This window comes from Bombus affinis, chromosome 9 (genome assembly GCF_024516045.1).
Source record: "Bombus affinis isolate iyBomAffi1 chromosome 9, iyBomAffi1.2, whole genome shotgun sequence".
NCBI lineage: Eukaryota > Metazoa > Arthropoda > Insecta > Hymenoptera > Apidae > Bombus > Bombus affinis.
In genome coordinates, this window is record NC_066352.1 from 12,943,440 (window position 1) to 12,970,440 (window position 27,001).

A 27,001-nucleotide genomic window follows, 5' to 3' on the forward strand; every position below is an offset into this window, starting at 1 on the left:
GTAAGGGTAAAAAGGGGATTTTTACGTATTAACGAGCGACCCTGTGCATCGTGCTTGCAACGGCGGATGCGTTCTTGCGTCTGGAGAAGTTTAAGGGACGAAGCTTCCATCTCGAGGAACGCGTCTCAAAGGTGAGGATTCTCGAGTGGCGGAGCTCAAAGGAACGCGTCCAACGAACGACTCTTCGTTCTTTCAAGCGATATGGCCCTCGTGTTTTCGACCAGTCTCCCTGCCTCGAGATGTTAAGTTCGTTGCAGTTAACAGAAAGGGTGGCTAATTGTTGCGAGTTTCGAGGGTTGGGGATTGCTATTTATGGAAGTGGGTTGTTGCTGCTGCGATTGACGAAGCGTACGTATGTACGTATTTATTAAATTCAGATTTTTTCAGCTCTGAAATAGGCTTGGGTTACCATCTATTTCTTCCTATTTTGGTTATCATTATTTGGTCATCATAAAAAGAATAAAAAGCGTACGTATGTGCGTATTTATTAAATTTAGATTTTTTCAGCTCTGAAATAGGTTTGGGTTACCATCTACTCCTTCCTACTTTGGTTGCCATTATTTGGTTACCATAAAAAGAAAAAAAGAAATAACGAGATAGGAGGCGAGAGAATTTTACAAAGTTCGAAATTTCATTTAAAGAGCGAACTATTCGAGGCATTCTAACTTTATATAAAATTAGTATAAGGTGGGGAAGATAGGGAATGCGTTTTAAATGGTATGTTATTTCGATTTCGAACTCTAATTCAATTCACCGGCTGCTATTGAACTCAGGCCAATCGGGCCTGGTATTCCTACAAAACCTTGAATCGTCGCCAACGGGGGCGGTTCAGAAATTCTTAGGCAGTCGGCAGAAAGCGTCTCCTTTTTTAGTTTTATCGTTGCGATAAATTAAACGTACCAGGTACATACACTTTAATTAATCGCGAAGAAAATCCCAGGTACATTTGCTAGTCGTTCTAAAGAAAATTATTATCGTTTTCAAGATTTCTTTCATCTTGTTTCAAGCGTTTTTGCAATCTCTTGTCAATTATGTTGAATTGTTTCCAGCTGTTTCCGACAAAAAAATCCGTGTAAATTTACGCTTGAGGAAAAGCAAGCTTTTCGAGAAAACACTCTCGTTCATTTAACGCTATCTTCGAGGAGAAGAAGCAGCACGAAACAGAGAGGAAAACTCATTTCTTCTCGGGAGAGTTCTAATTTCATTAATTAGAGAAGGGTTAAAATGTAAAATGAAGATTGCATTCTTTCGCAAGCATCGCGACGCTTCTCTAAGGTCTTTTCGGAAGACGCTTTCTGTGCGAAGTTTAAAGAAATTCTCAGCCTCTAAAAGAACCTTCGCTTCCTCTTTTCTTCCACCTCTTGCATCCTTCACATCGTGTAAACGAGCAAAGTTTCACTAACAAGAATAGACGTAAGCTTTCTAACAAATTAAAGTGGTTTCTTTTCAGTTCATAAAAATCACGAAATGATTTCAATAGAATGAAATTTTAATACAATAAATCCTACTAATTAGCAGAACGAAACAATTATGAGGAATTACCTTTTATATTGACATGTAAATCGAATTTTTGTGGCAAATTTTAAAACAGTTAATATTTAAATAAGATTGCCAAACGAAATGTGACGATTTTCAAGCTAAATTTTTAATAGACCCTTTGGATAGAATGCTTTAAATTTTCACGTGAAATTTGAAAATACGATTTTCGAACGCAATATTTTAACTATCCCAAACTAATATTTAACTAAGCCAAAATTTACAAAAGATAGAATTCTCGTACGAAAAATGTAAATTTTCGATGGGAGAATTTTTTGAATCAAAAATCAATTCTAATATTTTTGAATAAAATTTTCGTGAATTTCATTTACTTTATTTTCGAAACCTTTTTCAGTAGTAAAATTTATGATCGTTAATTTTCTTGCGCGAATCTCTACGCGAGCGCATTTCTGCTTGTCCCGTAGTTTTTGCTTATTCTGTATGAAGGTTAGGAAAAAAAAAAGAAAAAGACGAAATCAGCTGATTCGATGGCATCGAACGCGCGTCCTACGATGCATAAAAGACGTTCTTCTTTTTCTCTCACGGAGAGAAAACACGATAGACGGCGTGCACATATTTTTCCGGTCAACGATCATCGTGATCGACAACTCTTTTCTAATTCTCTTTTCCTCTCACGCTGAGCATGAAACCGTTTCTCGTGACTCAGCATCGTTTAAAACGAACGTTTCTTACTTTTTCTCGACGCACGGCTGTCAATGGAAAGTTCTATAACTGTTACGCTAATTATTTGGAGCAATTAGATGCGATTTCGTTACAAGAAATCAACCACGCTCAATTGAATCTTTCGACTTTCTTTTATATTTCGCGGAATAATAATTATCGTGCAAATTTTCTTTATGTAGAATAAAACATCGTCGTCGTTCGTTCTTACTTTTCGTTCGTTATGGGGTTAACAGCGGAGAATTTTAATTTGCCAGAGAAATTCATTTTTTCAGAATGAATTGTATGGTTCGAATTTTAATTTCTATTTAATACATTTTCTCCCGGATTTTTTTTTTTAAGCATTCTTCAGACATTATTCCGTTTAAATTCGGAATTTAATTAAGAAGATTTAATTAGTCCCAATTCGTGCTAGAATTTCAGCTACAGCGTTTAATTTCAGGTGTAGCTTGTACAGCTTCGCTCACTTTTTATTTACGTTCGCTGTACTTTCTCTTGTATTTTCACGAGCTGATTCTACACGAAAATTAGCACAACTACAAGAAACTTATTGCGAGTAACATCGTAGGCAGGTTGCAGCAACATGATCGTGATAATATCATTTTTGAACTTTAAATCTCTTCAGTGTATTTTACAACAAATATTTCCTTCAAACGATTTAATTAAATTTCAATAGTAAGCCATGAACCAAATTATACGTTCCCATATACGACTCAACCTCTTCCCCATAAAAGATTCTAACAAATTATCTTTTACAAATAATAACGCAAGATATGTTCCTCTTCCTATCTAAAAAGATATCCACAAAAAAAAAAGGAGAACTACCATAATCGATATCAGACTAACTTCTCTAACTTTTCCGCCTGGCTCATATTTTACGACGAAAAGTTTCTATTAATCCAACTTCCTAACCGAGTTGTCGGCACTCTAAGAATCGCGTGGCTCATCGGTGGAGATTAAATCGACCGGAAGCAGCGTGCTTCATCCGGATATTGGCGGAAGCCCGTTCACGAAAGGGATTAATTTACGTCGTAAGGAGCAAAACGCGATCGTGTTCGATCCAATCTCAAGAATGGGTCGAAGAAATCGTGTTCTCCTCGCTGTGTTGGCTTATTCGTGAAATTTTCCGCTAAATCGCGAATATTCGATGACCCGTGCAACTGTGCGCCACAATTTTGCGCATGAAATGGCTTAGAGGAAGAAATACAGTGCTTGTTTTCTGGAGGAATATTGGAACTGAGAGTTTTATATTGTCTTTTTAGATGAACACCGATTTTTGGAAATCGTTTTCTTCTCAGCAATTTATTGTTTCGCGTATACGACCTTTATAATCTGTCTAATTAATTTGCAACATTTTCTTCCTTTTGTTATTTGAAAAAATATTCTATCGAATAAAACAGGTCGCGAATTTTCTTTTGCCCTTTTGACTGACAAAGGCAATTTAAAAAATAAAATTGTTTTCGTTTCGTTGGAGAATTCTTCGAGAAAATATTCCATCCGAAAATCGAGTTAGAAGAAGAAGAAGAAGAATAGGTAGGGGCAACAAAGCGAATGTAATTAACTATCTCGTACGCCTATTCATTACTGCATACTAGATAGTGAAAATGACGTTTCGTCATGCATAGAAAGCACAAACGATGATTCCAATGGGAATCAGGCCGATGCTGCTTGAAATAATGGTGTTGTCTCACGCAAAACAGGAAAAATTGGACCGTGAAGTAATCGCGCGATCGGTAGGGTTCTCGATGAAACGAGACAACGCGACATGTAACCCGGAAATGGTGATGGATCGGTCAAAAATTCCCTGTCCGTTTCCGACGTAAGGAAACTTGTCTCTTTACTTTCGAGTTACGAGCCCGTCAAGATCCATCGTGTTAGGAAGAAACAAAGCTCTTCGAGGAAAGCACTCTGCTGCATTAAGACTAATAGCACGCTTCCTGGTCGTTACTTCATAGAACGTGGCCGTTGCACGCGTCCATACCGGGGGAACTATCGGAGACGTTATGTTTTAGAGGAAATTCTTAATATTTAGCGAGAAGAAATGGTCCACTGCAAGCAAAAAAGATTCTAGACCATAGTTCTAGTTTATTATGTATAGTTCGAGTATTTTTCGAATACCTTTCACTGGGAAATTATCTGTAGAATTTAGCGCACAAGTGTGTTTATCTTGGTTTTGCGATGAAATTCTATTTTATATATCTCTACGTATCTGCAAATATTAAATTGGTAAATCGAAATGTAAATTTCACTCATCTGACGGTACTTGACAGTATCAGAATCTACAGTTGTAATTTCGACTCTTCTATTTTTATTATAATACGATATCGAGTGAAACGTACGTATGTAGACATTTGTATATAGTAAAAATATAGAATTTTCAAACTTTTCATTTTCGCATCATACAGCAAGTTGAGAATGTTTTTGCACTGTGTCGCTTTAAGAAGAATATCAAAATAAGTGGCGAGTAGGCTCGCTAATTAAGCTTGAACAGATAACCTATTCTACTTAAACTTTAGCGATCTCTACTCTCAAGAATTAGCAAGATTTGATGTGAAACTTGATAGCCAGAAGCTTACAGAACTTTTCATTTTCGCATCATACAGCAAGTTGAGAATGTTTTTGCACTGTGTCGCTTTAAGAAGAATATCAAAATAAGTGGCGAGTAGGCTCGCTAATTAAGCTTGAACAGATAACCTATTCTACTTAAACTTTAGCGATCTCTACTCTGAAGAATTAGCAAGATTTGATGTGAAACTTGATAGCCAGAAGCTTACACCTTCTCACACGTTCATAAAACCTACTGATAACCTTTTGCTACACTAAATTCCCTCTAATAACGCGTTAATAATAATTTGACGATACACACGAGCGTCTGACGCTTGTTAAGCGGTCAGCTAACCGTCAACACATAGGTAGATCAGGAAGAAGAACAGGAAACTGAGAGGAAAGAGGGACAGAGATGGAACGAAAGAAAGAAAAAGGTGAGTCGAAGGAAGGCAAAGTGCGACTGCCGTATACTGGCCTATCCAATTTCTCGTGGAAACCGAAGCCGAAGAAGGCTCTTGGATTACACGAGTGGGAGCAGCAAAGTGATCTTGAGTTACTCTATGTAACACGCGACACTTTACTCGTTAAGTGTACCTCCACGCTCTGTTTCGACTGTCTCACCGACGTCACCCGTTATATTGTCCTCTTTGGGACCGGAAAGTCGTAGGGTTCAAGGCGTTCCACCTCGATATCTTTTACTGTTGATAGTACAAGGAGAATTCTTTATTTAGGAAGTTTGATAAATAAATATAAATAGAGAAATTGTAATGGAAAATATTTTGAAACGTCATTACTAGCTGTAAAGTAATTGTAACAACATGAGGCATCGATTAAGTACATTTAGGTTATTCGACAATAAAGCGTAAATAGATAAATTGTTCTAGAGAATATTTAGAAATATTATTACTATTTTCCTTTGCCAAATTCTCAATCGTAATATATTGTTCATATTAGGTTATTTATTTTATAAGGAAATAATAGACGCACGATGCTTTTTGCTTCATATTAGTTTATTGAATTATGCACGAACATAACAATAGAAGTAGAACGAAATGGATTATACCTAATTTAATAAAATAATATAAAAGAGAAATTGTTTATCTATTATCACCTTACGAAACGAAAGAAACTTTTCGGGCAACCTAGTATTATAATTAATATTACATAGCGTGATATCGATGGGACTTGTTTGGTTATTACTTTTATATATCTGCTCTTCTTTGCATAAAAATAAGAATAGGATATAATTGAATAGAGAATGTAAGTAATTAAATTCAAAAATATAAAAATTTACGGACGACGTTCGGTACAGCGTTGCTATAGTTTAGAAGAATATTTGTGAAAGAGTATCTTTATGAAGGTGTTTCGTTTGTTAAGTACATTTTTGTCGCACTCATTTATACTGTATTACTGTCTCATTCTTCGCTCTATCTTTGTTATTTCCCGAGCCATCCAAAAAGAAGATTCTTCTCGAGGGTGAAAAATATCATTAGAGCTCGTCTTTTTCCCGTCGTCCCGGTGACTGCACGTTAACGGGGATTAAGGGGATAGAAGCTTAATCTTTTTCAAAATTCATGATTCCTACCGTGGGATGCGCCTGTCAGCTCTAATCTTGGTCGTTCGAGAAAGGAGTGTCTATCCGACTGAATGCTTGAAATTTTTATTCCCTCGACAAATTTATCGCATTTCTTACGTCGAAATTTAGATCACTGCAACAGTTGATTCCATCGAAATTTATTCGACGAAGGAGAAGAAAAAAGGAGAAAAAGGGAAAGAAAAGAAGGGCTGTAAAAATATTCAACTTCAACGATCGTTCCAAACAAGAGAGGAGAGGAGACAAAGACAGACAAAAAGAGAGCAAGAGAGAGAACAAAAAGGAAAAAAATTCGAATTACAAGGGAAATCGAAACCGTGTTTCTCTCAGTGCGTATATTCGACATATCGTTTGTCAAACCGAAACAGGCTGATGGAAACAGCGATTCGACGAAGGATACGTTCCATCCTGGAAATTGGTCGGCTGAAACGCGCTGGCCAAATATAGTAATTAGAGGGTACATAATTGCGGGAGTTCGGAATGGTCGGTGATCAAAGGCGAACCGTTTGCCCTTTTCCGTTCATTCGACGTCGCACCGCGCATATTGGGCTTCTGTGCAAAACATTCCACCAAGAATCCACACGAGGGTCTGCGGAAATTTACGCTACGCCCTCCGTTTCCTGTCTGCCATCGTATCTTCAGTCTGTACGAGGACAAATTCATGATCAGAGAAAAAACGACAAAAAATTCCCCGCTTTCGTCCCTTTTCTTTTCTTATTTATCTGCTGCTTGTGTACGATCCATGAAATAATGATATTCAACCACTGACTACGATGACTTATGTGTCTTGAAAATGAATATACACCAAGCGATGTATCACAGTGTTATTTACTGACATTCTTCGCTAAATCCGAAGGGTAGTTGGACATTGAAAAAGTATCTTTTTAGTCTTTTTCGTTTCACGGAGATGTCCAGGAGATTAGCTTTTGCCAAATTGGGAGATTTCTTCCATTATCGTGGGAATGTCGGCTTCCTCGTTGATTTGGCGTCTCGAAACATGCCAATCTGCACTCTCGATGGCCCTCTTAGGCTCTTGTTTTGCCATCGTTCTATAATTTTTAAATTACAATCAAGCTTGTTGAATGGTTAACTATATTGGGTTGATTGTATCTGAGAAAGATAACTGAGACTTTCTATGAGTTAACGTTCTTATCAATTATTTCTGCGCATTGCAATTATTATTATTATTCATCTCAGAATAAGTATGAAATCGATATTCATACTTAAAATTCCTTATACAAACAGTATCATCAGTTTCATCCAAAATCTCTCAAGCATCGTCCAAACTCACAAACTCCACCGTCGTAACCCTCGATTACCCAAATTCGCCCAAAAGAGCGCACCATCATCGCTTCTACCGTAAAGCTGTAATCGTTTTACCCAATAAAAACCACTTCTAATCACTGTTACCCTCATCCAGGCTACGATATCTGTCCGTGTGCCGACACGTTCCACGGATACAACGCCAAAGGCGCAACAAACAACCGGTCTTAATCGAACCTCCGGTCATTGCAGTCGTTTCTTTGTTCACCGTAAGGTCGGGATCGCCGTAGACCGATCGGGATTCCGTCGAAATTAAGCGATTGAACCGACTGCTCGGTCTGCAAACGTCGCTTTGTACTTGACCCGTTATCAAAGGCAACCATTATGGCCAGTCCTCCTAGTTGGATTCATGGAAGACCGTGGATTCAAAGGAACTCCGGTCGCAGCCGATATTCATCGCGAAAACGGAGATACTATGTGCCTTGTCTCTTGGCAGAGGACTGCGAGAGAAACGGATGCTCGTGGAAACGGATGTCGTTCCTTTGGAGAATGGAGAGCGTGGGGCGAGTAGATGTGATTGTCCTTCCGGCTAGGAAGATGTTCTTGTTGATTGAGAAATCGGGGACGGAAGCGTGTTTGTTTCGTGATGATTTCAGGCGGCTTTTACGAGTTTATGGCGAGATCGTAAGATTGCGTACATTCACGTATTCTTTGTAGATACAGATAGAAACATTTTTTATGAATCGAAGAAATTTCTAGGTTTTTATGAATTACATAGAAGTTTCGTGGATTTCTGTAGACTTTTCGCGAAGGATAAAATTCGATGGACTTTATATTAGATTAGATAGAATTAAGGGTAAGTTTTGACGAATAAAATTATATTTGAATGTTGTATTAGATTAGATAGGATTAAGGGTAAGTTTCGACGAATGCAATTATATTTGAAATATCGCGCAAAATTTCTCTTTTACGTCTATGATACTGGTTTACGATGATTTCATACTATATCGTAGATACGTTGTGGGAAGTTATATCGAGTACAAACGCAACGAGAAAACGCGATATATATCCATATCGGGGCGAGCAAATCATGTGATCTCTCATCTGTAACCAGTTTCCAGTGATAATCCCATTTCCAGCAGATAATTATTATCCCTCGTCGAATGACTTAACAACTCGTTTCCCGTAGCAAACGAGTTTACATGGTCTAATGGTAGTCAGGTTCCTCGATTAACTTAATCAAATCGATCGGTTTTCATCGCTGAAAAATCTTACGCAGCGTCACTTTGTACTCGATCATCTTACACAGAAACTTCCTCGGTAACATTTTTACAAAATAATGGTTTCTGTCGCACAAATCACAAAGTACAAAATAAAATCAAACGATCTAAAATTCGATAATGATAATTTTTAATCGTCTCACAGCTATCTAATTATTACGATCATATATAATCCTCAGATACCATTTAAAGATCGACATTTCTTAAAGAAATACCACTGACAGGTCATTTAAGTGGAAACTTCTCTGAGTGACGTTTCTAAGACTGCAGGTCTCGCGATTGTTTCTCAAGCTTTTCCCATGTCACGATTTCCCAGCGATCAGAGATGGGAAAACGAAAGGGAAAGCGCAGGCGATATCGTCAACGTTGAATTAAACGATCCTTCCGCTCTCGTGCCTCGTAACTTTAGACTGAAAGTGCTGTATCGTGTTTCGCGTGGTTTCTTCGATTTACCCGCCCGATGAGGTCGAACTTTCCGTCCCGAAACGCTTGTTAGAAATCCCGCTGGTTCCCTGCCCGTTACAGGAAGTGGCCAAATATTCGATCGATAACGGCAGACACATAAATTTCTCGTTACGACGTCTTAGAATCGCGCAAAGTATAAATTTTGTTTAGAATTCGAACGAAATACGGCATTTTAACAAATATTCCAAAACGTTTGTCCAAGTCAGTTTAAACGGAATTGTTCGTTTTGCTAATTTTTGTAGCGTATCTTACAAATAATAAGATGGATACTTTAAAGTTACAAGATGATGGAAAATGATTTTTAAAACGAACCTGTAATTAATTCGTTTTAAACGTATTAAAAATCTTTGATATAGAAATTTCCTTATTGTTCGTATCCTCGTTCCTCGTAATACAAACTTAATTCGTCTTTATATATTATTCGAAGCATAGCCCTCACCCCGTGTCTAATTTTTCATACGAAATATCTGAAAAATCGCCAACGACCCTGCATTAACCCCAAGTTCCTGTCGTTTTCACAGCTCCTTCCTACTAAAACGCGTGCACGTGCGCGTGCACTCCCGAGTTCACACGTCCTGCACCTCGAGGACCGCATTAGGACGAGTGCACGTCGTTTCGACCCCCTTCGATTCGATAGGGTTGCGAGTGGTGTTAATGCAACCCCTCGATCAACCGACTATTGTTTATTGTTAACGTGTACCGTGCGAGATTGTGTCGGAAACGACGAGTCGTTGATGCGCGTGTGTCCCACGAGTCCATTGAATTTCGACGATTGTCCGCTTTGGTATTCTAATCGATCGGGGTCATCGAGGATGTTTCTATTATTTTTTACGACGCCGCGACGTGGGAAAAGAGGTGGCAATGAACGTTTATCGTAGATGAAATAAATTTCGTCGATTAAGCGTCGTATACGTACTGGCAAAACATTGAGTGCGAATTAAAAATACACACTCGCGATTATTTATTATGAAAGACTTTCACTTATAGTTGGAAATGACACGAGAATAATCGATTTGCCAATTTTTAGCTGTTAAAATTCTTTTTGCCAATTCCTATGCCACTTAGCGGTTAAAAAAGGGTATTTTTGCGTAAAACCCAGGAATAATTACGGTTCGATCGCGTATTATTACAAAATAATATTCTTCTCCTATCCGACTATTCTACAGTTGGCCCTTTGCCTAAAACTATTAAAAAGATTACAAATTAATCTCGAGCAATATAAAAGCTGAAGAATTAATAATTTGTTCAAATACATTACATGGTAAATGGTATAAACTGCACGAAGTGGTGTCAGGTTCAGACAAGATTCGAAGACCCACTTTTAAATGGCACGGGTCGAGGCTAAATTTCAATATGTCAATTTAAATTTCCCGCGAGATTTTAAAGTCACTTCGCAAGGGATGGCTCTCGCTCGTGATACGCAACATAGGAGACAAGTTTCGTTCGAGTGGCTCGATTAATTAATGCAACGTCGTTCACGATCGGCCGGTCCTCAAAGAGGCTCCGTTTTTTTCCAAGCGGAAAGACGCGTAAAACGCGGGAAAAACGGTAACGAGGCCGCGTTCGCGCATCAAAGACGCCTCGAATGGCTCAAAAGGTCTCGCTTAAATTCCACTTACGGGGTCCTCCTCGCTTTTTCGCGTACTGTGCACAGGGCTTTACCGTCCAACCTCTTTGATGCAAACGCATTTACTCGCGTTCGCGCTCTTCCGCTCGGGTCACAGGATAAGCTTCCGGCATTCCTTTGGCGTAAACAGCCTCCTCCAAAGGATCATTGCTGCCTTTGCCTGGTTAATTTCGAATTCGCTCAATCCGTTCTACGAATAATTGGTAATTGAATCGAGAATTTTAAGAGGTTTAAATTATTTGTCCGTCCGTTTGGCATCCTTTGGGTTATTTTGTACAAAGATTGATAACAACGAGATAAGCGGTTTTATCAAGACGGATAAATTGTCTCAATAGCTTCGCGCGATGGAAAAATCGTTGGGATAGTAAGTTCGATGGTTTTTTATTGCTCGAGATTAATTTGTAATCTTCTTAATAGTTTTAGGCAAAGGGTCAACTGTAGGATAGTTGGATAGAATAATCGCGTAGGATAAGAAAATTTTCATCCAAAGTCGAGAATACGATGAGACTGAGACGCGTAGAATATTTATTTTCTACATTTACTTTTTGCAAAGATAATTCTTATCTCTTTAAGTTTATACATGAAAAGAGACAAGAGACTTCCATACTGAGTAAATAGCCCGATGTACGGCGTAAATTCTACGCGTTTCAATTAAAAATTAATCTCACAATTAACGGAGCAACGAGCAACAATATCACCAAACTGTGCAGAGGAACGATGAACGTCAACCTCGTCGCTGTGTAATTTCCGTGCGACGCTCGCAGTTTCACATGTATATCATGGTATGATTCATTGAGCAACGATGGGACTCTGAACGCTTCTGTGTGCACTTCCGACCAAGCGCAATGTTACCCGGAAATTCTACTGGTTTTAGTCACCTCCCGGCCATATCGTTTCTCGTCTCCGAATCTTCTCCAAGCTCTGTATCGTTTGGCCAAACTTACGAATTTTCTAGTTACGATACTCGATATTTAACACCTACGTTTATAATATTAGGTTGCCCGAAAAGTTTCTTTTTCTTTTTTTGGTTTATATTAGTTTATTAAATTATGCACGAACGTAATAATAGAAATAGAACGAAATGGATCATACGTAATTATAAAATAATATAAAACAGAAATTGTTGTTCGTCTATTATCGCCTTATGAAACGAAAGAAACTTTTCGGACAACCTAATATGTATGGAAACTCGATAATGTTCATCAACGATATATTTAGTTTCATGAACTTTTTAATTTATATTATTCAAAGAACGTAATAAAATCTATCCTTTCTACGTCAGTATTAAGTACCACACAGATTGAACATCAATTTGGGGAAGAAATTAAACTTGGAAACACCAACCTATTTTAAAATATTTCTCAATTTTTCAAAAAAGAAACACCAAAAATAAGTATCGATATTCTATAATAATTCGTTAAAACGTGAAATCTCCTTTTTTCTCGTATCGAGATACGCGAAGCTGGCGAGCTGGAATTTTATTTTAGCGGCGTCAACGAGGAACACCCGGTAATTGGAATCCATGGGAGGAACCCATTATAACCGGGTCAGGATCCTCCCATAGAGTGGCCTGCAGCCGAAAAAAGGAAATAAATGAATCTCTATTCGCAAAGACCCCAAGCGGATTACGGGTAAGAGGCTTACATAAGAATAAACCGAAGGGTTTCTCGCGGCTCGGCCACTTTTGCTATCATATTTCATATTAACCGCTGATTAAAATCGATTTTTCCGTGGTGACATGCGAGACACGAGCCGTTTCGTCCACCTCCATAATGATTCACGACCGATCGATTTTTCACAAGGCGAAAAATATTTTATTTTTAATCTCGACTCACGAAGCATCGGAGAAAATTTGAAAATCTATCAACATGCCGAAACATTTCTCGGTATTTCCTATTTTAGTTTCCTTTAAAGCGTTATTTAAAGATGGTTTTATTTCTGAAGGAAACGCGAGCGACGATTGCGACTGTTTATTCGAACAGTTTTTTCATTGCGACTTTTTAAATTCGTTCGTTGCGGTTTCAGAACCTCGATCATTTTTGTCGTGACTTTTTGAAATGCTATAGCTCGATATAATAGAATCGACGAATTCCAAGCGCGAATAATTGAATTTTTAAATTGCGGTTGGTTGTTTGTCGAAATATTTCCTATTTTCTTTTTTTTTTTTTTTTACTACCAATTTCCAAAATTCAATCGCTGTAGACCGTAATATAGTTTCGAGTCGACAATCCACAGACTTCATTATGCGAGGCGATTCAATTTTACAGCAATCTAAATTTTTGCGATATTCAAATTTCATAATATAGTATTTTTATGTAAAATTGAAAATACGGATTCTATGAAGACTGTCTATATTCGATTTTTAGAAGGACGTTGACGCAAATGGCTGTTTATGGAAATTGAAAAAAAGGAAAGAACAAGGAAAAAATACGCGAACGACTCGCGTCGCAGCATCACTCGAAAATTTCCATTTCCGCGTTCACCATCGGTTCATGGTGGTCGGTGGCGGCGGGATCAATAAACGCAGGTGCCGGCAATGGCAACTGCAACAAGCACGATCCGAGTGCAATGGCCATCGATTAATAATTAACACACGGTTTCGTGGCTATAATATAATATAACAGTCGGTTTTTCTTAACGGTAAATGCTTCCTTTCAAACAATTTCATTTCCAATGAGATAATATTTTAATCGTTTGAAACAGATTATTCGATAGAAACCTATCGAAATAGATTCTATAAATATTTCTTTTCGACTAATGTTTTGTACATTAGTTCTTTGTAAAAACAAATACCACGTCTTAAAATTCTTTATAAACGATCTCCTATCCATTTATAACTTTCATAAACAATCTAATAGTTCTGATATCATCAAATTATTAAATATCGTTATATTATTAATAGTAAATAACAAGAGTATAAAATATCACGAAATTTTTTGCCATACGATTAATACACGTCAAAAGGATGATAAATTACACGGTAACGTGCAATTCTAATGACAAAAGTACGAAAATACTACTGTTTTAAAAGGAATCAACTAAAGGGAATCGTTCTACCATACTGAAAGATGCTTTTCATAAATCATGCAAACGAACGTTAAAATATTCATTGCCTTTCGTCTTCGATTAACCTATAAATACACTTAAAAGGTTTCCTCTGCGTGACTGGAGCTACGTTCTCAACAGGGACATCGATTTTTCATGCGAAAAGTTACCTTTTGACGCCGATCTCCGCGTAACGGCCCCTTGTGGCCCGAGTGGCCACGCTTCTTCCGCTTCCGGGGTTTGTGTACAGCGTCAGTATGTCGCTGTTAATGTTGTTCAGAATCGGTGGTAGCATTATTGCGATCCTGTTTGCCGACGATCCTTCCGCGAGTTCCACGTATACCAACGCATCTCACAGATACGAGATTTCTCTCGCTTGTCTTTGGTTCACACACTCCTTTTTTGTCCTCGTCGAATTTCTGGGAAGAACGATTTGGTTGTGGTCGAGCCTTCGTTTTAGTACATCGAAGGAGGAAGTTCGATTTTGAGTGACCGTTGTACTTCTTGGAAAGTTCTTGGTCTTTAAGAAAGTTTCGATCGTTGTTCGTTCTTTTGCTTTTTTGGCCAATTCTTTCTTTTTTTCTTTTTTGGTAAAACATCGAGTTTAAATGTCGAGGAATGCAATCGGGTTAATTATTTATTTTAGAAATGACCAATCGTAATTTATTACAGAACTTTTCGTCTATTAAGGAATTTTAATTCATTGGAAAGATTCTTTATCTGTGTTTTTTCTCATTAAAGAATTCTTTACTTGACAAACGCGAAAAGATCTTTTTCTTCTTTTTTATCGGAAACTTCTTAGCCATTGTACAAACTTTTTCGGATAAAACGATCGATTTGCTTCACGGGAAATTTAACTTTTCTCGCTACTTACTCTCTTCGGTAGCAGTTACAATTTATAGGATTCTTTGTGCTCTTAAAAAAGTACGCGTTGTTCCCTGATTTGAAATTTTCTAATTAACTTTCGGCGATTTTAATGGCGACACAAAGTTACGTAAGCGTGATTTAAATCGGTGTAAGTGAACTTTCTATTCTATTCTATTCTATTCTACTTTTCTATAGACTACTTCTAGTGCACTTTGATCAAAGTTCTATGTCTACTTCTACTTCAAAGTTCTGGTGTTCTAAACGAGCCTCGATTCAAACAGTTTCTTACGATAAACACGAAAATGGTGATGGCTAAAGAACGTACGATAAACAGCTGGCTCTGACGAATTTGACTGAAATGCAAATATGTCAATCCTTATGCCGTAATATTTTTTTTCCATAAAAACGCATTTAAATTGAAACCCGATCTTTAGCGAATTTTTAGCTCCAATAAAACGGTAAATCGTCTGTGGCACGCGATCGAGGCGCCAGAGAATTATCGCCACGTCATAAACGACTTAACGCAGTGATTATTTATTGTCGACGATTCCGAGGAAAAGTATGTGTCTGTTGGCGATAGAAATTACCCGTGAAATATCGCTACAAGGCTGGTCGAGTAATTAATTGGCGGAGATAAAGTATTTTCGGGAGATTGCCTAGATTACTCGTTCTTGCCCCTAGTTGTAATTGTTATGGGAACTATGGGGAAAATGATCGAAGGGGTCCGAGCGAATTGGAGAAGACGAATCAAACATTTGATCTACGATCGATATTTCGTTCGTTTATAAGAAAAATTGTCACTGGTTATAATTATGGTTTGATAATTCAGAACCGACGATTATCATAAATGGAATAAAATATTTATTGGAAAGTTTAAATAAACTTTATATAGCATTTTACGACGTAAGACGCGATAACAAATTTCTGATAAAATGATTAAAAATAGAAAAAGCACGCCAGCAGAATCTGTACGAAATAACAAGCGGAGGAACCAAAACTCGACGGACGATTCCCACAGGAAGCTCAATTACACGAATATACTCAAAGCCAAAGCCAATCTTTGCGTCGTGTCAGCCGAAACGCCATCACAAAAGATCCAGAATAAAGAAGAATATTTTTCGTGCTCTGGAAATATAACAGGGCTATGAAACGTTCCTATGATCAAAGTTCTGAGAACGGATAGACATAAAAGGAACCTGGACCAGCGTGTTTGAGACACGCAGTGTTATTACGATACCGATCGGGAAAAAATTGCCAGCAAAAAGAGGAGAGAAAGGGGAAAGGGAGAAAGAGGTGCACACACGCGATTTGAGAAACGCCCTCGATATTGGACAAACGAAAAATGGCCAGATGTGATGAGAAAGCAAGAGAGGAAAATGCCAACTGCTGGAGGTCATCGATCGTCGTAGTATTCGCCTGGAGATTTCTCATTCGTTATCAGACTTTTTTCTACATTCCTTTTACATTTTATTCGTTATTAGAAGGGCCGCGAAGAAGATACAACAGCACGCGAGAATTATATTTCCTAATAAACGGTCTCCACGAGGGATCACGTTCGTGGGTATTCGATGATTCTTCCGACGGAGGAAAAAAAAGGGACGAGGGTCTGTCATAATGACGTGCAGTTTGAACAGTGACGCCATGCTGAATGTACTGCTCGAAATAAGTGGAGGACCTCGTCCCTCGACCACTGAATTGAATTAGCGACGAAGAAGATTGAACAACTTCCGTCGGTTTTTATTCAAACGAGGTCCCGTTTCAAGGATTCCTTAAAATCTGTCATTTTTTATTCCTAATTCTACGTTCTGTCAGCCTCGTTAATTAATTTTTCTCGTGTCATTCTGATACTCGAGTCCTATAGCTTCCTTACGTTATTTATTATTTCTCTGTCTGTTACTTTTCCATTCTTTGCTCTGTCTTCGTCATCGCCAGAGAAGGTTCTGTCTCAGAGATTTCCTGAAATTCCTAACTTTTGCGTATAGTTTCATCTTACCATCCAACTTTCCTATAACGAGATACTCGGCTGTTTGGCTTGAGACGAATAGACGTCGATAATTAAAAATTAGTCATCGCGATCATGCGATAAATAAATGTGGCCAGATCGGGGGAATTGCTTTAGCCTTTTAACAGGCGCGGTTTCGGTGAAATCGGTAACAACGTGTCAGGTCCATGGTTTAATTGCGATCGATCGCGTGAATTGCTGGACTGGCCACGCATGTCCTGGCATTAATATTAAATACGACAGTCGGCAGATCGCGGAAATGAACGTGAAACTGCGGATTTAGGGGTGGAAAGTCCGTGTGCATGTAAACTGTCGACAAACACTGAACAGGAACACAAAGGGTATTTTGCAGCCGAATTCCGTGGTGGTTCGTTTCACAGCTAATTCTCGCTCGAAGGCCGCTATTGCGAGGCTGATTTGCATAGCATAGTTTGCTGGCTATTTCGAGGATTTGCCTGCAATATATCGAAACATATATCGCAAGATACTAATATGTTGAAGAGAGCCGCACAATATTTCCTCGATTCTTTCGTATAAATTTGGCAGAATAGTATTGCAAGCAAATGGTAGAAATTTTACAAACGATTTATGAGATAATACAAATTCTTGTGTTTAAAAAAGAATCAGTGAAGGTATTCTTTAGCAGAATATCGAGACTAAAAATGATTGTACTTTAAGGCTGTTAAAGAACCTGAGAGTCGATACTAATCGCCGATCAGGAGTGAAACGCGTCCAAAATATAATAAAAATAATAAATAAAAATTATATATTGCACCATTATAAGTAGAGGCTCTATAGATAACATCGAACGTAATATTAATCGATAAAGTGAAACTAAAGAAAATTGCAATTATCATTATCGCTGCAAGGCTTAGTAACGATTTTATCTAATAATTCCCTATCAAATTAATCAGACGCGTAATCTCTGAGATACTTCATTGAACCAATTCGAAGCGAACGCGAAGAATTTTAAGATACATCCGCATTGAAACATCGACATGAACATCGCCAATGAGAGTAATGAAACAAAAAGAAGGGAATAAGAGAAACGAATAAAGAGGAGAGCAACTCGTTCCACTAACGAGTCATCAATAAAGTAGACGCGTTTCGTATCAGCAACGAAGACAAATCGTTTCGTATCTCACGACGTTCATTCAACCTACGAAATCTCGAGATTCACTCGAAGGATCGACGTCATTTCGTTGGTTTCGAAATAAAACGACGATTGAGAAATCGTCTGCGCTTGAATTGCGATCGCGTGAATAGCCGAGCGTGATCCAAATTCGAACATCTAGACGGACTGCAGACGAAACTGCATGAAAAGTGACTGACCGTACCCGTGGTTCTGATTTACAGGCGGATTTATTTCGGGAAAATCTCTATCGTGTTTGATATCCTGAATGGGAGTTTGCGTGGGATAGAAGTAGATCTGGGTTGCAGAATTATTTATAGAAATTTGCATAACTAGAGTGCTCGTGGTCAGGCTGCGATGAAATTTGTGAAATTTGGATGAAAAGCGTGGAATTTTTATGCAGCCGAAGAAAATTGTAGGCAGGTTATATCTGAGTTTTTCAAAAGATTTCGAGAACCTGAAAGAAATTTGGAAAATTTCGAAGACGTTCGTCAGATTCACTCGTTTCGCGTTTTTTTTTTTTTTTTTCGTACGTACGTACCTCGCAGGTAATTAAAATTGTTAAAAATGAAACTGGTTTGGCGAGAGAAGAGTTTACGATTAGATTTATAGAAGCCTTTGAATTTTTAACTTGTAATATCTGGTATAAAGTTTCATCGTATCGTAAAATGATATCGATCTGTTATATGCAATCACGATGAAAATAAAATTAATATATCGAATTGCCTGTAATTTCTTTGGAAAAATAAAGTCAGGTTTGTTCGTGTACAGTGACATATTAAAGAAGGAAAACTCGATTTGTCCGAAGAAAGTAATTCGAAGAACCTCCGATAAGCTGTCTCCTCTCCCTCGCTTCTTTCCTTTCTCTTTCACATCTCGATGAGACTTCGTGGAACAGAGTTTCCCGTCACGTTCTTGATCTGTCTTGATCGCAGAGCGATCTCCTTGGCCGAAAGTTAATTTGCAACCGTGTCTTTCTCCGTGATGCTTTATCGTTCAGAGTCCCAATAAAAAGCGACGTGAAAATATAACGCGATTTGTATGAAAATTGGAAAATGGAAAAAGAAATATACATAGGAGAATATAAAATAAACAGCGGAAATTTATAATTATTAATTGTCATATTTCTCATTTGATAAATATTAGTTTTTATACATTTTTCGTTCGCTTCGCTTATCGAAACAATCTTATTCAAATAATAAGCTTCGTGAAATTTTATTTTTTCCTTGAAAAACGCTGTTCGATCGGTCAGAAAAATGTTTTTCATCCTTAAGAGGAATTAAAGGTGTTAAAGCTGGATTTAATTAAAAGCTACAGAAGTAGAGTGGCTTGAAATGTAGTCGTAATTGATTTTGTTAAAAGAATGACACGTTTAAACAAACCGACAATTTTTAGATATCCACAAAAATGAACTTTGCAAGTAGATTACTTATTAGTATATGAATGCCATAATCTTCCAAGTCGAATAACGCGATATTATTAAGAAATCATTGGAATTTTATTTCGAAGCACAGTTTCGACGAAGCACAGGTTCTAGTCTCGGTGAATAACGCGCTTCTGTTTAATCTCGATGATCGTTTCTCTCGATTCGATCGAACATTTTTGCGGTGAAATCCTTTTCAATTGTATCTTTCCATTCTTTATCGGGTGGAACGTGACAAATCAGTGGAAACGATCGTGTGACTAGTGTGACTATACGCTATACTACACACGTTTCGTTAGAACTGATTCATTCGTCGCGCCGCGTCGATTCGATGGAAAGCCAAAGCCACGCGAAACTCGCCTAAGGCTGCTTTTAAGTTTGTCGGCGCAGACTGCGTGGAACCAAAATTTCGAAGGAAAAGTACGCGCAACATTTTTGCTTATGCTGCGACTCGTCGCAGAAATATGCAAAAGTCATAGCACGAATATTGGAAGAGGAAAGAAGATGCAAAAGATAGATAATTTTATCTTACATAACTTATTTCTTTTATTTTAGGATAATTGTGTTTTAGGATTCTTTTTATTTCGGAATTGACAAATATTGTACATACGAAAATTTGCACGTAACAGAGTGGAATTTTATTATAAAATTTGATTCGGATGTAATCTGGTTTGATAACGCAAAACTATTTGCATGAACAGACGGATCTACTTCGTTCTTTATGATGACTATACGTAGGTGTAAAAGTAACGTAACATTATTATATGCTTAGGTGGTAGGGAAAATAAATTTCTATTTAGGTTTCATTTTTTTTTTTGTTTAATTATGATTATAAAAATATGAAGTTGCATAAACATCTGCAGTTTAATGATTAATTTTCGAAATTCGCGATATTGTTAATGTATCATTGAGATACTATTTTTAAGAAAAACAAAACTAAGCGATTCAAACCTTAAAAGGTATGATAGTTCAATTCGTTGAACTTGCACATTGATTAATGGATTTTCCAGAAATTCGACTGCGCGTATCGCGTGCTATCGCACGACGCGACGTTTTAAAGGATTCGGAACGCTAAAGGCAAACGTTCCTCGGTTGGTATTTCGCAGAAATTTTATGAACGTCGTTTCACGATTTCACGAATTTTTGATAAACTTTTTATCGGCACTCACCTTCTCAGTCTATTCAACAGTTTTTTTAGCATAATTCATCACAACCTCGAGGATCTAGTAATACGAACAGCGATTCAATCGTCGGCGAGAAATTCGCCAGAAAGAACTTTGTCCATCTTCGATTGAAAATTCGGCTATGACGTTATGTAACGTAATGTAAAATGTAATTTCGCACTAATTATTCACAAATTGTTGTCTCTGCAGCAAGATAACTTTTTTATTTAAACAAACATGTTTTCCTTTATTTTATTTAAAACCAATGCTCCTCGATAATCGATAAATCGATAACTTTATGTATAAAAAAAGGCACACTCAGAGAGGAATACTAAAAAGAAGAGGACTCTGCCTACTTCTGTTATTATCTTGCACGGGATGAAACAACGACGTACACACTTGCACCAGAACAAAACAATTCCCATCTCATCCTTTCCACGAATCCCGCAAACCACGATTCCTTCGAACATAACATCAATTATACCTTCACGGAAAAGATTACCGCACAAATTACGTTCGTCCAGGGACACGTCCCGCGACAAACTGAATCACGCTCGGGCGAATCACTATCGCGAGAATAGTCGCAAACAAAGTGTTTATCGCGCGAAAAACCGGGAATAATCGCGTTTATTGAGCACCAAGAACGTCCAATCAACCAGTCACGAGCATTGATCCCGGAGGCTGGTATGGAACTGCGGCCGCACCACCCACGACGACGTCCAACAGCCTCGACTCGTCGTTATCGAAACTGATAAGTGACACGAGCGACGTCATCCAGCGAAACGTTGGTCCTTAATATATATATATATAAAAATCAGTGTCCTGATTGACTCATCGGCGCGTAACTTTTGAAAATATAAAATTCGCAAATATTCCTGTCATGACGTAAGCACCCGTTAAAAAGGGATGTTTCGTAATTCATTCGCTAAAAGGGACAAAATGCTTTTCACGGTCTCTTCCATTTCTCGAAATGTGTTTGAAAAATCTGTACAAGTGTTTGCAAAATTTCACCCCTAAAGGGGTAGAAGAAAAAGGAGGGATAAGAGAGAAAAAAGGCGAAGCTGAGAAACTAGAAAATGTTAAGTAAAACGAAAAAGGACAGACTTTAAAAAGGAGAGAGAAGGAAGATGATTCACTAGGAAGAGGAAAAGAATCTTTCTAAAGTTTCTAAAACATGTAAATTTTCTGCAGTCGTTGCCAAATTTAACGCGTGCAAACTAACTTCATACGATGTTGCGTGTCATCGTTTGATACGTAGATGCAGCAACATGGAAAATGTTTATTCTCGATGCAAGTACACGTACGCTGTTTCGTGTAGTTACACGATTCTCGCTAGAGAAGTTTCCACTTTTGTTAATAATTACGAACGCGTCTAAATGCATTCTGTTAACGATTCCTCGTCCTCAGGACTCTTTTAAGAACAATTCGAAAATCCAACAACAAATAAAGATGTTACTATGTCTAAGAAATTGGGAATTTTCCGGTCAACTTGGTAGTTTCTTTTTACAGGACAAAGAGGTAATTTTTAAGGGTTGAAGAGGTATTTTCTGCGAGTTTCTATTGGAGAGTGGTTGCAGAATTATTCTGGGGTGAGGTGGAGGAGAATGGAGCAGACAGAGATCCCTTATCGGTCGTGATGTATAGCACAGAGATTGGGCGGGTGCTGGAGAAGATTTCTTTCGAAATCAATGGAGTTCCTAGCTGAACCGTGTGGATTGTAAAGTACCTCCTTCAGTGGCTTTTTTTTATACGCGATAGTATCATTGAGTTACACGTCATGAATATAAGATTTGTTGCGTGTGGTAGATTTATGAGTAATTGTTTTGTATTGTTCCCAAGTTGAGGAGTTTTGTTCTATTTCGGGTAATTTTATTGTCTAGAGAGACAATGCTGGAGGATACTCGAGGATGAGTCTTTTGTTTCCCTTTAAAAACAGTATTGCTCAGCTTATGGATGGTGATAAAGTAGAGCACATACTAGATCAAAGCGTTTCTTAATCTTCTCTTAATTTCATTACTCATAAATAATTATCATTATTTTGTTCAAAGATATATTGTTATTTGTGCATATTGTTCGTTCAATTCGTTGTCCTCTTATCGTACGCTAAATACATGAACTTTTAATACGTGTAATATTTGTAACAACCATATACAGTCTATGTGTTGACAGTCGTTTTATGGATGTTCAGAAGAAGGTGAAATTCAGAGTTTGAACACAGAAGAAGAATCTTCATCTAAAACAGAATAGATAGAGCGAATAGAAGGTATAACACATTAAAAATGTTTTCATCGTATTTAACAAAATGCATACGTGTATCAACCATTTACAGGTGGAAACTACATATACAAGCAAAATTCTATTTAGATATATGAACTTGTACGAATAGATAAAACTACAAGCAAAGACGTCTATTTAAACAAAGTAAGTAGCTCCAGTTTCTGTCCCTTCTAGCCTTAATCCAATGATCCCCCGGGCAAACCTAATCCTTCCCCTACGAAGATTACAAACGGAAGCAAAATCAACAGAAACCAACAGAAGATACATTCGATAGAGTCCAATTTCTGTCGCATTGGGTCCCACTTTAATCAACGTCCAGCGTTCAGAATCTCATTGGGCGAATGTCGAACATACGACGAGATATCCACGCATCGTTCGATCAAACAGCACGAGTTACCTTTGCACGGGCATCCTCCTTTCACGACGAGGCGTTCGATAAGACGACCATGGCACACGGTTAACAAGCAGTCCGTTATCAGCGACGGCTGCAACCGGCTGACGGTGTCACCAGCCGGAAGATTATCGTGCACAAAGCCTGACAACGGAATCAGATAACTCTGACTGACACGTTTCTCAACGAACGTATTGTAAGGTATTTTGTTCCGAGAGAATTCTATTATAATTCTGTATCGATATGTTAAAGCATTAAAGAACGGTATCGCTAAACTTGTAAAAGGAATAAATAATTTTATGATATAGAGAATAATACAGTTAGTTTTCTAGTTTCCTAAAAGAAGTTTGTATTAATAAGCTTTAAAAGAATTGTTAAAGGAATGGGTGTATGTATATGTTTTTTGTGATAAAGCTGTCATTGGAGGTGTATACAGCATAGAAAGATATCTTGGAAAAATAGTACGATATATTATATTTAGAAAATCTGAATCACTAAGAAATAGCGAATGCTATGAAAATAACTTGTATAAAAATAATTTACTTCTTTTCGTACTAGACCTGTCACTGATTTATTACATTCGCGCGAAGAATAAAATATTCTCGAAAACGAAGGAAACAGTTCGATGTAGTCCGATTAACAAATTTAAAATATCGCTAGAAAATATTTCGACATACATATTCCGTTTAAAAAAGCTTGCGTCATTAAAGTAATCGGGTAATCACATAAGATATTTATAAAAAAACTTGATGAAAATTGTACGGAGAGCAACGAATTCTCAAAGATCGTATTAATGTTCCCTAAAATTATAGCAGCGAGAATACCTACGGTATCCTTTTAACTGTTCAGTCGATTAATTAAGACTTGATTTATATAAAACGTTCGCGTTATCATCAGCCACTATTTTTCTAAAGTGGCAAGTATATAGAAAACATAAGAAAAGGAAAGGTTTCACTGATTCACTCGACGCGATAAGCAACGATGTGACACGGAAATCACGCTACGTCGCATAGGCTTATCAATACACAACAAGAAATTCTGAACAGAAACACGGTGCTACGAAACGTTCTTCGTATTATTACGCAGGAGCTTTGTTGACATAAATTGGTGATATAACGCGCAGCCTTTTCCTACAGCGTCACTAAGATACGATTAATCTTTTTTATACAAAATACTCATAAAAAGAACACTCTAAATTTATAAAGAAAACAAACAATTCTGAAACGCGCGGTTTAACATATCTTCGCCGATATCCTTCGCAAGATGCTTGTAAAAAATCTCATCTAGCTTGCAAGAAAAGTTTGATACATCCTGTAAAACATTCCACATAAGATACTCGTAAAGAAAAAGCCTCGTGAAATTCGTAGAGCGAATAAGAAAGTAAAGCTTTTTATAGGCTTTAATAAGATATAAACTTTTAAAAGCATAGTTGATCGCACCCTCTGTAACATTTCACAGAATATAGTCGTACAGAATCCTATGAAATATGTAAAAAGAATAAAAAATTCTACGAGATTCGATCCCTTCGATCTCTACGATATTCCGTATTAAATATTTATCAAATTTGTAAAGACGATAAAACAGTTGTCAAAGGTAGAGTTTGACATACTCTCTACAACACACCTACATTATCGGATATGTAAATAGATTAAAAAGATTATCGTATCATCTGAAACACTTCAACAAGTTCGACATCCATATTTCACACGTTAAAACCTGCCAGTAGACGCAAGCTCGCAGTATTTCCATGGAACACTGCATTTCTTTTATCTCTAACTTTCTCTATCCATATGTTCCACAGATTTACCGTACGCAAGACAAATTATGGCAGACTGTGAACATGCCGCACACGCGATTCTCCGTTTTGTTACTGACAACACTTTTCCCTGTGGACATGGTTTACATTCGCGGAAGACCTCCAAACAGAAAATCCCAACGACCACGATACGAATCAGCAAAACAACGATTAAAAATACAATTCCTTCCGTGTTCCTACATAATCACGATAAGACGATGTTCACGTTGACACTTTTCAGTCATCCTTACCAAGAACTCTGCCTGAGTACCCGATCACTCTTATCGACGACTACGCGACGTTGTCGCGAGACCATTGCCTCCTCCCGAATCTTGAATCACGCGACTGTGAAGTCACCGACGATCAACCTCTTTTTTTTCTCAATTTCCCTCTACCTCTCCCGTCGATTCGGTTTTTCCTGCTCTGGAACTTGTCTTCGATCGATAACACCGGCGCGATAGACTTTTCTCGACTTTCACTTCCGCTGTCCACCACGTGTCCCACCACAACAGATTCGATTTTAAAAATACACTACAGAACGAGACACACTCGACAAACGCTTCTTTAGGAAGAAGGGAGAGGAGCAGTAGAGAAAGAAGAAAAAAAAAAGAAGGAAGGAGCACACTCAACGGCGAGAGGCGCCGTGACGCCAGTCGGCGACGCACTGGCACCTGGCGTCGCGACAAGACGCACAAACGCGTACAGAAACGCAACTGTCCGCTAGTAGACACGAGACCGGTCTACTACCTACTAGCCGGTTACGAGAGATGCGGTGGTGGGGTTAACGGTTAGGGGAGCTGCGCATGCGCATTAACGGATTCTGCTAGTTCATTCTAACCTTGCCATCGGCATCGATGCCTCCACCGAACCTGGTGGTAGGATGGTGGCAACCGAAAAATCGAGACGCGACCGCCGGAGAAAGTAATCATCAGGCTGGCTTTTTTTCGCCTTTTATGGGTCGTTGTGGGCCAGTCTTTGGATACGGAGAAAAAAGATTCGGGGAGGGTGGAGGGGTGGTAATGGTAGACTTTGTAAAGGAAGGAAGGTTTTGAAGAAGCGCAGGATAATTAGATAAATTGGAAATGATTATTGGAATGATCGTTGTATCCTAGAGATAGAAGATTCTATTTTGTATATGGTTAGGGTTTAGAAGCTGTGTCAAGAACGGGTTCTTCATACAGCGAAGTGAAAGTAATTAGAAAAATTGAAAATAGGTGATGGACTTCAGAGATAAAAGATTCTGTTTTACATGCGAGAAGCTGCAAACAGATGGTAATGTCAGCCGTATACCGGCAACTATGGTTGATCAGAAATTGGGGAAATTTAGAAATTTTGTTGGTAAGACTCATTTACGTCCGTCGATTTTGTTAAACCAGTCAAGAACATTAAAAGTATCAGGTTGCCCTCCCTCGATGACCAGTAACTGAAAAGTTCCTGGTTAAGGGATGAGCCGGTTAATAAGTTCGTGACAATTAACCGGTGGATAGTTCAATTGGCTCGGTTGCACCGTTGCACCGTTTAGAAGAAACGTGGTCGTCGTGTGAGGTTAGGGATAGGAAACCGGTCCATCCTCCGCAAGTACAACCACCGAGCGTGATCGGCTGTTACGATCCATCGTAGCCTTAGATCTGTCCGCTCGTGCCGAGGTGTGGCTCAAGAAAACCATCGGTGGCTGCGGTATCGGCTTATGTAACAGGTTTTACGTGGCCGTGGCGTTTGACGACCACCACTGTAAAGCGTAAGCTTCGTGCCACGGATCCTTCCTTTTTCAATCACACCTGAATGCACGTGGTTAACGTCGCGGTACATGCAGTTGCGGTTTCGTCAGAACGGATCTGGTAATGATAGATAATGACCAGAGAAAGGACAACCATTGTCTAGTGGCTTCTGTTCTGCCGCGTCTTGTCGCGTAA

The 27,001-nt window shown here is 38.2% G+C and overlaps 1 protein-coding gene across 14 annotated transcripts in view; it reads right to left on the reverse strand.

Moving 5' to 3' along the window:
* LOC126920653 (protein sprint) overlaps positions 1-27,001 on the reverse strand; it is a 156,374-nt gene that overhangs the window by 39,551 nt on the left and 89,822 nt on the right. The window contains exons 1-2 of one of the 14 annotated variants that reach the window (XM_050731328.1): positions 25,484-25,822; positions 14,209-14,457 (exon numbers count right to left, since the gene is read on the reverse strand). The exons of 7 other annotated variants lie outside the window; for them this stretch is intronic. In XM_050731328.1, the coding sequence (XP_050587285.1) occupies positions 14,209-14,333 (125 nt within the window). In that variant the 5' untranslated portion in view covers positions 14,334-14,457; positions 25,484-25,822. Of the gene's footprint in view, positions 1-14,208; positions 14,477-20,631; positions 21,385-25,339; positions 25,823-27,001 lie in introns of those variants that run through there. 6 more of the 14 variants (XM_050731329.1, XM_050731326.1, XM_050731330.1 and 3 more) reach the window with 6 other exon arrangements.